The 11,648-nt window shown below is 55.5% G+C and overlaps 4 protein-coding genes across 4 annotated transcripts; 1 reads left to right on the forward strand and 3 right to left on the reverse strand.

The window, feature by feature from the left end:
• Window positions 1–463: 463 nt before the first annotated feature.
• On the reverse strand, window positions 464–1,877 carry ACET3X_002628 (uncharacterized protein; the record flags this gene model as incomplete). Its single annotated transcript, XM_069449392.1, has 2 exons — window positions 464–1,536; window positions 1,580–1,877. The coding sequence occupies 2 exons, from the start codon at window positions 1,875–1,877 to the stop codon at window positions 464–466; spliced, it is 1,371 nt and encodes a 456-aa protein (XP_069309175.1).
• Window positions 1,878–6,109: 4,232 nt separating this feature from the next.
• On the reverse strand, window positions 6,110–7,165 carry ACET3X_002629 (uncharacterized protein; the record flags this gene model as incomplete). The annotated part of the gene is made up of 2 exons (XM_069449393.1): window positions 6,110–7,048; window positions 7,124–7,165. 2 exons carry the CDS (start codon window positions 7,163–7,165, stop codon window positions 6,110–6,112), a joined length of 981 nt encoding a protein of 326 aa, XP_069309176.1.
• Window positions 7,166–7,801: 636 nt separating this feature from the next.
• ACET3X_002630 (uncharacterized protein) lies at window positions 7,802–8,745 on the forward strand (the record flags this gene model as incomplete). Its single annotated transcript, XM_069449394.1, has 2 exons — window positions 7,802–7,872; window positions 7,959–8,745. 2 exons carry the CDS (start codon window positions 7,802–7,804, stop codon window positions 8,743–8,745), a joined length of 858 nt encoding a protein of 285 aa, XP_069309177.1.
• A 171-nt stretch (window positions 8,746–8,916) lies between these two features.
• Window positions 8,917–11,327, reverse strand: ACET3X_002631 (uncharacterized protein; the record flags this gene model as incomplete). Its single annotated transcript, XM_069449395.1, has 2 exons — window positions 8,917–10,033; window positions 10,081–11,327. 2 exons carry the CDS (start codon window positions 11,325–11,327, stop codon window positions 8,917–8,919), a joined length of 2,364 nt encoding a protein of 787 aa, XP_069309178.1.
• Window positions 11,328–11,648: the final 321 nt, after the last annotated feature.

An 11,648-nucleotide genomic window follows, 5' to 3' on the forward strand; every position in this document is an offset into this window, starting at 1 on the left:
AGACTCATATCACAGTTCCCAACTCATACGTCAACCGTGCGTTCTCAAACATGAGTTTTCTTCGATCACTAATGATATTTGTTAGCGTAAGCCCCTGAGATTACACGTCTTGCCCAGCACCGAGACGAGCGTGTACGAAATTGAACGTAGTCTTCTGTCGTAATGCAAGTCGAGCTGAATGTAGTAGCTCAACATAAAATTCAAGAATTAAAGACCCACTACAGATCATGGAGAACGATATAAGACGGCACAAGGTCTTCGAACTACATTCAACAGCACCATCACGAATACGCGCCAAGTCTCAATACTGAGTAATGCAGTCTGTTGTCTATATGCACACTTCCAATCCACCACAAGTATATACAATTGTGAAGCAAACGAGAGGACGGTCGAAAGAAACGCACCCGCTCTCCAGCCAGAGCCGTCAATCCTTCGCCAAACTTACCAACTACCTATCGAGCGCTCATGCGGGCTGGGCAAAGGTGGAGCCAATGGGACCGAACTTGATGTTGGAGAAGATGACGGTCGCGTCGGGCGAGTTGGCCTCGACGTCCTCGGGCTTGCCAGAGTCGGTAGCGCAGGTACCACGCGCGGCACCGGGCTTCTCTGGGTCGGCATCGGTGGGGTAGGTAGAGTCGAGCCAGAGCATGTTGACCGCATGGTCGTCCCAGAGGGACATGACGAGGACGTGGCCGCGGGCAAGCGAGGCACCCATGCCGTTCATGCCACCGAGCGTCTTGAAGGACGATGTGTCACCGAACACTGTCTTCTGCTGGTCACAGAACTTGTCGGTGATGGAGTTACCACTGACGCCCTCGATGGCGGAGTTAGAGTTCTTGAACACGGTTCCGCCCTGGATGTAGAAGCGCTTGATCTCGGAGAGGCTGGAGCCGGAGCCGAGGAACTGAGTGACGACAGTCATCTTCTTGGAGGTGTCGAGGGTCATGCCCGGGCCGTAAAAGTCACGCACGCCCATGCGGTAGCTGTTGAAGTCGCAGCCGTCCTTGTCGCAGACTCCGCTGTAGCGGTTGGAGCCGTCGCCGCAGCTGACTTCGTCCTTGCACTCCTGGAGACCAGTGCCCTTGCAGGGGTGGGGAGTGTAGGCCGTGGAGATGGAGTTGGCCTCCCAGATGTCCATCTCGGCGCAGCAAGCACCGATCTTGCCCGCGCCGGCGTTGGGGTCGTTGTCGGACGGGTTCCAGCCTTCGACATTGGCAACACCGTTGATAAACTTGATGTCGTGGGGGCACTGAGAGTCGCAGTAGCCAGTTCCGTACTTGGCACCAGCCTTGTTGTTGCCCTTGTTGATGCCACCGTCGGCGGCCATCTCAACAAAGTAGAGGGCACCGTTCAGACCGCAAGGCAGCCTGGAGACGTCGACGTCAAAGGTGAACTCCTTGCCGATGAGGTTGAACATCTGGTACTTGGTGTCGGTCTCCATGAGGTACGTACGCGAGCCAATGTTGGCAGAGTACGAGCCCTTGGTGACAAACTTGAGCGTCAGAGCATTGCTGCTGGTGGTGATGCCGTAGGTGCCTGGGCGTGTTAGACGTGCATTGTAGTAGGTAATTCTACATACCAGAGTAGTCAGCACCGTCGATGGCGCAGTTCTTGGTGCAAGTGCTGCCGTCAGGGCAAGCGGTCGTGTTCCAGGAGTTGCCGTCGAAGCAGTTGGTGTAGCCGCTGGTGACGTGGGACCATCGCCAGTTGGAGTCGAGCACAATAGAACCCTGCTTGTTGGAGCAGCTCCTTCCACCAGTGCCAGTGCAAGTCTGCCATGTCATCTTAGGGTGTGTCTCCGTTGTCTCCTTGCCGACCTGCTGAGCGCGGGCGGCTCCGAAGAGGGAGAGCGAGGCGAGGGCGAGTGTCCTGTACATGGCGACTGTTGAATTGAAAGTGTGTTGTGGGATATCGAAACATTGACGGTTCAACGGCCTTCTTATACAAAATTTTGCAGCTGATGCGTACTATCAAGGTACTTTGCAAAAGTACCCATATGACTGTTGATATTGCAAGGCGCAGAAGATCTACATGCTCGACGTTCCTGGGTCGTTCTCACCAATACCGTAGGAGCAACGGGACGTCGGGAGTGTAAAAAGACGCTAGGAGTGCCAGAGTAATGAAGGTAGATGAACCCTCCCCAGTCGTGACCCATCGTGGGGTAGTCTGGGGTATTGCGGAGATCTGTGCGCCACGACATCCGGGATCTTTGCCTCAAAGGGATAGTGTGTGAAGTGATGAACAGAGGTATATGGAGATGCACTATGACCCCTTGAGCTTATTGGCAGCAGAGTCTTAGCCCGCACCCCATTTGACGATAGGCCTCATTTGTGCGAAGGCAAAGCTGCAGATCAACACTTGTAGCCGACTCGAAGTTCACATACTGCGCTGTGGCTGTATCATGAGTCACCTCGTACATACATGTCAACCTGTAGATCGTACCTTTCAAGTGCGAGTGGCATAGAGACTGAGGATGGACGATCCTCCTGGAAGATCATTTCCGCCACATCTGCAGCAGTAGTTTCGGACCCGGTTGTATTAGATTGCTTCTTCTACGACCCATGGGCATGTGCGAGGGAATATTCTAGAAGATCTCCCGGTCTCGAGAAGTTTAATCTGCAGTGAAGGTCATGAGGCTCGTTGTCCCCCTGGTAACGGTTTAGCCCTGAAGTAGTTGCCAAGATTTTCGAGATTCTTGTGTCGCTAGGCATGGTACAGAGATGAACCCGCAGTGACAGTCCTGTCCCTTGGTGAACTACTTCGGACCTACGTAGCCGGCTCGCTGGTGTTACCTGGAACCCACCATACAGCCTCGGTCGTGCTACCAGGTCTACGTGAAAGACAGCCCATTTTCAGATGCATGAGAAGCATTGAGAGAGTTTCGTCAGATGATCTCGTAAACGCAGGAACAGGACAGAAGCGCTGGACCCTGTAAGCAAGATGAAGCTTCCGGACCAGACGGGACGAGACTCCTCTAACAATTGGCTGCAAAGCTTGGGGCTTAATCAACCTGACTTGCACCTTAGCAAAGTGGTGTCGGCGGGATTTTCTGGTCATACTGCTGGTGCGGATTAGATTGAGGTCCAGGGGTCACGCTCGCTAAGGCCGGACCATGCGCCTCGAGTTTGTCCGCCTGGTCGGCTCCGGCGTACAGAGTTCGTACACGAGGACGACAATACGTTGTTGGTAAGTTAGCAGGATCAGTTTCGCGTCCGTACTGTTGAGCAAGTAAATGCGTAGATGTTGGTTTGAAGATCGGTTGTTGCAGACCGAAGTCCAAGTTCAACCTAATCAATTAGCGACAGGCAATATAGCTTCCGCCCACTCGATATGAACTCCGCACCAGTACGCTGGCGGTCATAGATCCACGGCGGTGTATCCCAGGTAGGCGGCAATACTTCAGGGACTGGCGCTTGAGACGCTCCGTAATATAGTGCGACCGGGTGTAACACTTTGAGCCGCAACCATCGTGGCACTTCTTTTTTACCTTTGGTGATAGCTTTGGCAATGCTGTCAGTACATCCGCGTAATGGGAGGATGAGGATGTTGTGATGTTTGCAAAGTGCAGAGGAATGGGGACGGTGGATTGGCTAGGACAAAAGAAGGCTAGCGTGGTATCGTCCATTCGCATCCAAGTGGCCATGTCCGCATTACTCCTCAACACCATATGTGACGTTGGCCGGCGAATCTGGTACGAAAGGAGCCGCCAAAGAGTCGAGATCTGTAATATGGTTTAGTCTGCGAATGCTCTGTGCAGCCCAGTGGTTACCACAAAATAGTATACAAGTACGGCGTACGAGATTCTCCAGGGGCGATCTTTGCCATGCTACGCAAGTTGACGACAGGTTGAACAAGGGGATACAAAAGGATAGTACAGGGAACTTCCACAGTTCCCTACACAGTATGATATGACCTGCTGTTTAGCAGGTTCTTGCGCAAGTATTCCAAATATATACAAGAGGGTATTTGAACATCTAAACCAGCACTCTCCCACGCTGAGCGTCGAGGCGGACCAGCTCCTCAGCAACATTTCTCGCCACATCCAGCCTGTCCTCCTCGTACTTCCGCGCCGCTTCGTCGTTCTCTTCTCGCGTACGCCAATAGCGCGGTCTGGCACTGGACCGTCGAATCCCACTGTCGTCTTCTTCCGACATGGTCCTCTTCATGAACGACCGATAGATGCGCGACTTGGATGTATTCTTCGCAGCCACATCATCGACGCCAGGCTCGCTGGGTGCATGCTCTGTACACGCAGCCTCAAATGCGCGTCTGACGGTTCCCGCAGGTAGGCTGGTAAGTCTTACGAGACAAGTGTTGGCCCCGCTGTCCTCACCACCGCTCCCCACCCCGTGCGATCTCCACCCCGTCTCAAACGGAGTCCTGCACGTGCCTAGATCCCGCCAGCTCTGTACCACCAATCTAACCTGCCCACCAGTAGCATGCGAGAAGTCCTGAGTGGTCACACTCCAGTCCGTCGCACAGGTCGAGCAGTTCTGCGTAAACTGGTACTTCCAACCTCGGCGGATCACATTGTCGACAGCGGCCATGAGACCGGTATGGCCGTTTGGTGTATCGCGATGGCCTGTGACGATGTGTGGGAAAAGGGGCCAGAGCGACTTCAAGAGGCTGCGATTTCTCGTTGTGAAAGCGGGAAGGATAATTGCGTAGGAGCTGTGCAAGAGAAAGTGGCCTTGGACTATCCTGGCTGAAATACTGAGCTTAGTGGGAACCGGCGTTCTCGAGATACGCGCCATTTCCTTCTTCTCGTACGTGAACGCAGAAAGGGGGATACCGTGCTCGTCTCCCCATGATGCGTGGTTGACGGCAAGTCGAACGTGGTGATACCGCAGTTTGTATCCGTCACCGGCATCCAAGTAACTGTTAAAGTCTGCACAATCTCTTTTATCCCCCAGCTGCTGGCTCTTCGGTCCGTCTCCAGCGCTCCAGGCATGGAATCTATCACACCATGCGCAGAACCAGTGGCCAGGAAAAGCGCGCTCTACCACTGCCTCGATGGTCTTTCTCTTCTCAAAGCGGTTCTTGCTACCCTCGACATGGCGAGAAAGAACTTCAGTGCCGAGAGCATAGTAGATGTACCGACTTGAAAGGCAAAAGGCGGCTGCCGAGGAAGTGTTGAGATAGGCGTTGACTTGCTGGATGAGTTCGAGCGGGAGACTGAGTATTGGGCTCTTCGGCAAAGACGTCGGTAGCTGCTTGATTGTGGCCATGGAATCTGCAACGTCTTGTTCTTCAAATGTAGAATCCATGCTCGTTCTCGAACTTGCGGTTCCGGACGCCGAGTTGATGGTCGAGGGACGCGACGATTGTGCAGAGCTGGTGCTCATCGACCGGCGAAAGAGGCCCATGGTAGCGATTCGACTTTTGTTGTATCTGCCTGAGATGCGAGATAGCGAATATAAGACTGAAGTCAGGCACAGCGCAGAGACCCGTTATGAACTATAAACCAAGTGTGCCAGCATGCGGTAGGAAACAGAATTTAATCAGAAACACGTCTGAGCTGTCACACAGTCGTTACAAATTCGACGCCGTCTCGCGCGGCCACCGCATCCCCTTATCAATGCGCCGCCGATGCACGACATGTCATCCGGCCGCCGTTTCTAACGGGGGATGACAGTGGCACGCTGCACGCTTAGGACGCCGGAACTAGGCACATGCCAACCAATCTGCCGGTTCCAGGGCCGAGACGACATGTCCGGCGGTGAAGGTGAGACGGCCGTCATTCACCAAACACACGTGCGCTGACCAAGTGGGGCTTAGCGCGACGTTGGCAACGTGGGTGTGGTAGGGTATGCCTGTAAGCGCCCTGGCCGCCACTGTTGTCGCGACAGCGTGCAAGATCGAGCCGGATGAGTCAGAGGAAGAGCAGGTTTGACGAGATAGTGTTTGTGGATATTAGATTGCACGGCAGATGTAAACGCTATGCTATGCGGAGAAATAGCGGCTTCGACATGCTCCGCTGTCGTACGAGGCATGTCAAGTAAGCCCAAATTATAGATATAGTACAAATGCGCTTCTGCTCGTGAGGCGCAACCCTAGGTCATATCATTACAACTTCTGGCTGTCGTCAATCGTTCCTCTCTCAGTACGTCTACTTGGGCAGCTCGGGGTTCAGCTTGAGCTGCGGTACTGGAGGGCCGGTTCCAGCTCTGCGTCGGCGCTCGCGCTCGTTGAAGCCTACAGGCTGGTCCAGCTGTGTGGTCTTCTTGAATCTGCCGCCCAGACTGCGCATCCAGTCCTCGCTCTCGCCGGCATCAGCACCGAGCCAGTACTTGGGGGAGCCGCTCAGCATGACGCGGCCAAGCTTGCCCCTCCAGCCGCTGCCCTCTTCCTTGCCTTCTGCAAAGGGGTTCTCGGCAAGGTCGGTTGCGGAAGTCTGCATGTTGTTCGAGGTGTACCAAGCAGCGGAGGAGGCGTTGGCAGCAATGTGTTGGCGGAGGCACTGGCGGGCAAAAGCCAGCATGATGAAGACAAAGTAGACGCGGAGGGCCCAGAAGCCGGAGATGAGGGAGATGGACATGATGCTTCCGCTCTGGAAGACGGCGTTGCCGAGACCCGCGCCGCCCTCTGCACCCTGTCCGACTGCTACGGCGTGTTGGCCGGCCCGCATGCCCTCGGTCGGCTCGGCGATGATGTCAACCTGCGTGACGTTGTGCTTGGGGCTGGTGAAGCCCGCATTGTCCTTCATGCCCGGCGACAGTCCGGCGTTCTCGTCTGGGTGTGCGGCGAGCGTGTAGAACCAGGCGATGCCGAAGAAGGCTGTGTACAGGGCGTTGATGACCGAGTCGAGCGCATAGAGATGCGCCAGCAGGACCGACTCAAAGGGACTCTGTAGCCGGATGTGCTTGTACAGGAATGTGGTAGCGACGAGCGCAAAGGTCGAGTAGAGGTACATGGACAGCTGCCAGCCGTCGATCTTGGCTCCCGTAAGCAGCGCGAGGAGGCCGTAGACGCCGGACGCCTTGTTGATGACCTGGAGGAAGGTGATGACTTCGGCACCTGTGCGGAGCGACATCTTCTGGAGGAACGTCTGCAGGCCATGGTCAGTCTCGTCATGCTGCAGTTTGAGGTCGGCTGCCTGGGCGCGTCTTGCTTGTGGACGTACCTTGGGCCTAGGGATCTCGAGCAGGTGAGAAGGCGCCATCATCGTCGCGGCGGGGCGCGGAGTAACTCTCCACGTGTATGTGAAAGCGGAATAGGCGTAGCTATGCTCTGGCTAAAACTGAGTTTGGCGGCGTTGGGTAGGGAGACGACGTCGGCGTGAAAGAGGCTGATGGATGACGGATGCGCCCGGCACTGGAAATTGGCTATGTGCTCATTTCGCGCTAGCCCCTTTCTACGCCTCGCCTTACGTTCAACACTCTAGGAAAACACGAGTTATTAAAACAATTTCCCACTGCCGCTGCAATAACAAAAGTTTAAAATTACAACAGGAACAGAGAAGTTGCAAGTATTCACAGTCTTTCGAGGTCTGCTATCAGAAGTCAGTACAGGCGCAAGGTAACGCCTACTGTTTCTATCCTTGCTTCGTTTCAAGCCGTGGAAGCAGCTTCCCAATAATCTCACACGAATTCCCCACAGTTACAACCAACGTTGCTTCCCTAATCGTCGGTCGTGCACATGCAATCCGAGTTCCACAAGCCACATGGGCGATGACGTAGCCAGCGCCAGTAGCTTCAGCTCCAACCATCGCGACCACATGTGATACCACTACGTAGTATCAAACAACATCCAAACCTCACCTCGTCCGAGTTGCACTCTGCAGTTCCTACACAAAGTCGACATGGCCGATTACGTACCACCTGCGCCGAAACTCCATGAGCAAGATCTCAAGGACAAAGTCGCTATTGTCACGTAAGACATGTTTCTACTTTTGTATCTTTGAAGAAGCCGTACATGCCCCCCGCATACATACCAGAAAGATCTGACCCAGTTGTAAGTGGTGCATCGAAAGGGATAGGGCGTGCGATAACCCTCTCCCTCGCAACACGCGGCTGTTCCATCTTGGGAACCTACTCGTCCCCCGAGTCCGCCCACAACTTCGATACGCTCTCATCCACAGTCCGTGGCCTCTACGCCTCTTCCAACAATGAGACCCCGACCATGCGAGGCGTAGTCGCAGACATAAAATCTCTCCCCTCCGTTGGCACTCTCCTCGCCGCTCTCGCCAACCATTTCCCCGGCAAGAAACTCAGCATACTCGTCTTCAACGCATGCTTCAATACGCGTCCTAGGATAGGCAGTGCGAGCGAAGCAGACATCAGCCACTCTCTGACTGGAAACTTGCACTGGCCGATTGTGCTCATGGAAAACCTGGTCCGTCAGCATCTCTTCACGCCACACAGCCGCGTCGTAGTCATCTCTTCCGACCGCGTACGCGACCCTTCGCCTGGGTCTGGATTGTTCAATGCTACGCGTGCGGCCATGGAGTCGCTGGTGCGGTCCTGGGCCATCGAGTTGCCCCATAGCTTTCCGGGAACGACAGTGAATGCGGTGTCGGTGGGATTGACGGATACGCCTGGTCTGCGCTCTTTTCCCCCAGAGGCTGTGCAGGCGTTGAAGGAACAGAGGCTGCCAAAGGTCAAGGTCGCCGAGGGAGGAAGACTGGGACAGGCGGAGGATATAGCGGATGTTGTAGGGTTCCTAGCCAGCGAGAAGAGCAGGTGGGTTAGTGGGAGTGTGGTGGCAGCGAACGGAGGGGCTGAGTGGGTTGGCGGGAGTTCTTGAATAGTGAGATGTGGAGGAATGAGTTGAGCTCCCATACTAGGGCCGCATGTGCAACGGACAAGGTCTCGATTGAAGTTGGTAGTACAGGTCTAATACTTGGTAGTCACAGATTTATCAATACATACGATACATAACTTTGGGTCATTCCTCGTGTTTTCGTACACTAACCATCTAGGCCGTAGTTTCTAACGATTCGTGCCGGGTGGCCTCATCCGGCGTGCGGCCATTCAATAGTTCGTTGACTTCGTCCGAGAGCTTCAAATTCTGTTTCTCATGTTCAGCTGCGAGCGAGTCCAACTTGCTGGCCGCAATGTCTCGAGATGCAGAAACTTGTTGCTTCAATGCCGCTACCGCGGGCCCATCCACTTGGTTCACATCCTCAGGCTCCGCAGCCATGGTCTTTCTTGCTTGTTCTCTGGTGTTCTTCATCCGCAGTCTCGCCTGCTCGACAAGGGAGAAGTCATTCAGCGTCCTTTCGATTTGATCCTCGACAAGCTTCTTTGTGTAGTTGGCCAGAGGCCTAGTGGTGAAGACGTTGGGGAACCGGTAGCTCAACCACAGATAGCATATAATCATTTTGTGCAGTAGCTCCAGCCGTCTAAGGTAGTCACGCTCACCAGAAGGGGGATCATCCAGGATGCTGAGGGGAAGAGTGTCGAGGTCCAACAGGCTACCTGACTTGCCTTCTGCGATACATACAGCGAGCTGGTGCAGAAATCTCTTTTGATCCGGATCGCGCATGTCAATGGGCGCGGCGCAGATCATGATACGGTCTTGGATGCTCAGGTTCTTGACAAAAAGGAGGACGTCGGCGATGGCCAGTTGATCCTTGAGCTCACAGAGATGGAATCGAGGGTGGATCTCGGATATCTCGTGCAGACGCAGCATTATGTAGCTGAAGGGTGTACCTGGGGGGAAATAATTTGCGAATCGCTCAACAATGAGGGACGGAGGAAAGAGGCCAGCTGATTGGATCTCTTCGGGCTCGCGTTTCATGCCCAGCTTCAAGTGGGAGTGGTCTTCGTTTTCTAGTGTGGTGACCCATCCTACCGTCTTCGCCTCGGGCCTCTTGGCCTCGACGGTATCCGGCTGCTTGTCATCCAGGCCAATGGTGGGGTCAACAGCGCCGTCAGCAACCAAAGCCTGCGAGTCGGCAGTGGTTGCTTGGTGAGCGGTCTTGAAGCGACCAGCACGACCAGCAATCTGCTTGATCTCGGATACTTCCAAGGGCACATATTTAGAACCATTGTTCTTCATGGTAGACTCAAATATGACACGTTTAATGGCACTGTACCAGTCAGCGTCAGCGGCAGAGCAGAATAAGGGTCAACTTACAGATTGAGGCCCATACCAATGGCGTCACTAGCTACAAGGAAGTCGTAGTCGTTGTCTGGATCGTTGAACAAGCGCGCCTGTTGCGCTCTTGTCTCGGGTGGCAGGCTCCCGTATACGATGGCGCACTTCTTCCCCGTCTTCTTCTCAACCTCGCGGCGCAGAGCGTGAATACCCAGGACGCTAAAGGCGACGATGCAGTCGCCCTTTTCAAGCTGGTTGAGGTTTCCATTCAGGCTTCGAGGCTGGACCTGGAGCGGCGTCAGACGCTCGTACTCGTGCACATGTACCTTGTCGCCAACAAGGGCACAGAGCTCGCGCATCAGCGGCACCGTCCGGGCTTCTCCACAGAGATGGATCTCCTTGGCTTGCAGGCCCATGAAAGCCTGCGTCCACGCCCACCCCCGGTCCCTGTGGCTGATCATCTGGATCTCGTCGATGACGGCCACGTCAAACCTGGTGTTGAGCGGGGCCATTTCAACGGTGCAGCTGTACATGGTGGCGCGGGTGTCGTCGGGCATGCGCTGCTCCTCTCCAGTAACCAGAGCGCATGGCTTGCCCTTTGCATTCAGGCGCGTGTAGACTTCGTGGGCGAGGAGACGCAGCGGACCGAGGTAGATGCCCGAGTTGGCTTCTTCCAGGCGCTTCAAGGCGTGGTATGTCTTTCCAGAGTTGGTCGGCCCAACGTGCATGTGTACTGTGCGAGTCATCTCTCGTGTCGCTGGATACCATTCGGCGGGATAGCGCAGATCGGCCACCTCCTTCTGGTTCTCCATCTCTGCCGCCGTGAAGCGCCCGCCACAGGCCTGCGCATAGAACATGTATCGCAGCTTCGTCAGGAGTGTCATCCTTTTCCGTCTGGCCTCGTCCACCAGCGACACCAACTCTGGGGGCGCCTGCTTGATCCATCGGCTGACGGACCGCTCGAACGTGAGCCATTCCTTGTCGAACTCGTCTGGGGTCAACTGCAGCGTCTCAAGAAAGTCTGGCTGCACGAATTCCTTGCGCAGCTGGGCGAGTTTGTCCCGGACTATGCCAAACGGAGGACCAGCGGACCGAGAGAGTCCTGTTTGGTGGGAGCCATTGCTCCTGAGCGGGTTGAACGACGACGGCCTCTTCTTGCCGCCCGAGGTTTGTGATCTCTGCGCGGCCTGGATGCGCGGGAGGAGGCGCGGGGGATGCGGTCGTGAGCGGGCGGCGAAAGAGCAAACGAGACACAGCGAGTTCCGCCGCGCTGGCAGGAGAGGCATGCCAATGGCGGGTATCGTGCGCGTGAGGAAAGACAAAAGATACAGCGCCGTGCGCCTGGAAACCCAACAAGAGCAGCAGCTGAAGAAGATGGACGTCAAGTCGACCATGTCATGGCGAACAAAAAGTTGGCCAAGCCTCTGCTAGACTAGACACCTCCGGCGGGCAGGGGACCGTCGCCGCAACCTGCAGGGCTGCGACACGACCTCTCTAGCTGCGACGCGCTCCCCACACCACCACCACCACCCAGCCCAGCCCAGCCCAGCACCACGCCCGCCGCGCCCACGCCGTGCTGCTCAACACACACCCTCGGCCCTCTACTG

This window comes from Alternaria dauci, chromosome 2 (genome assembly GCF_042100115.1).
Source record: "Alternaria dauci strain A2016 chromosome 2, whole genome shotgun sequence".
NCBI classification, from domain to species: Eukaryota; Fungi; Ascomycota; class Dothideomycetes; order Pleosporales; family Pleosporaceae; genus Alternaria; species Alternaria dauci.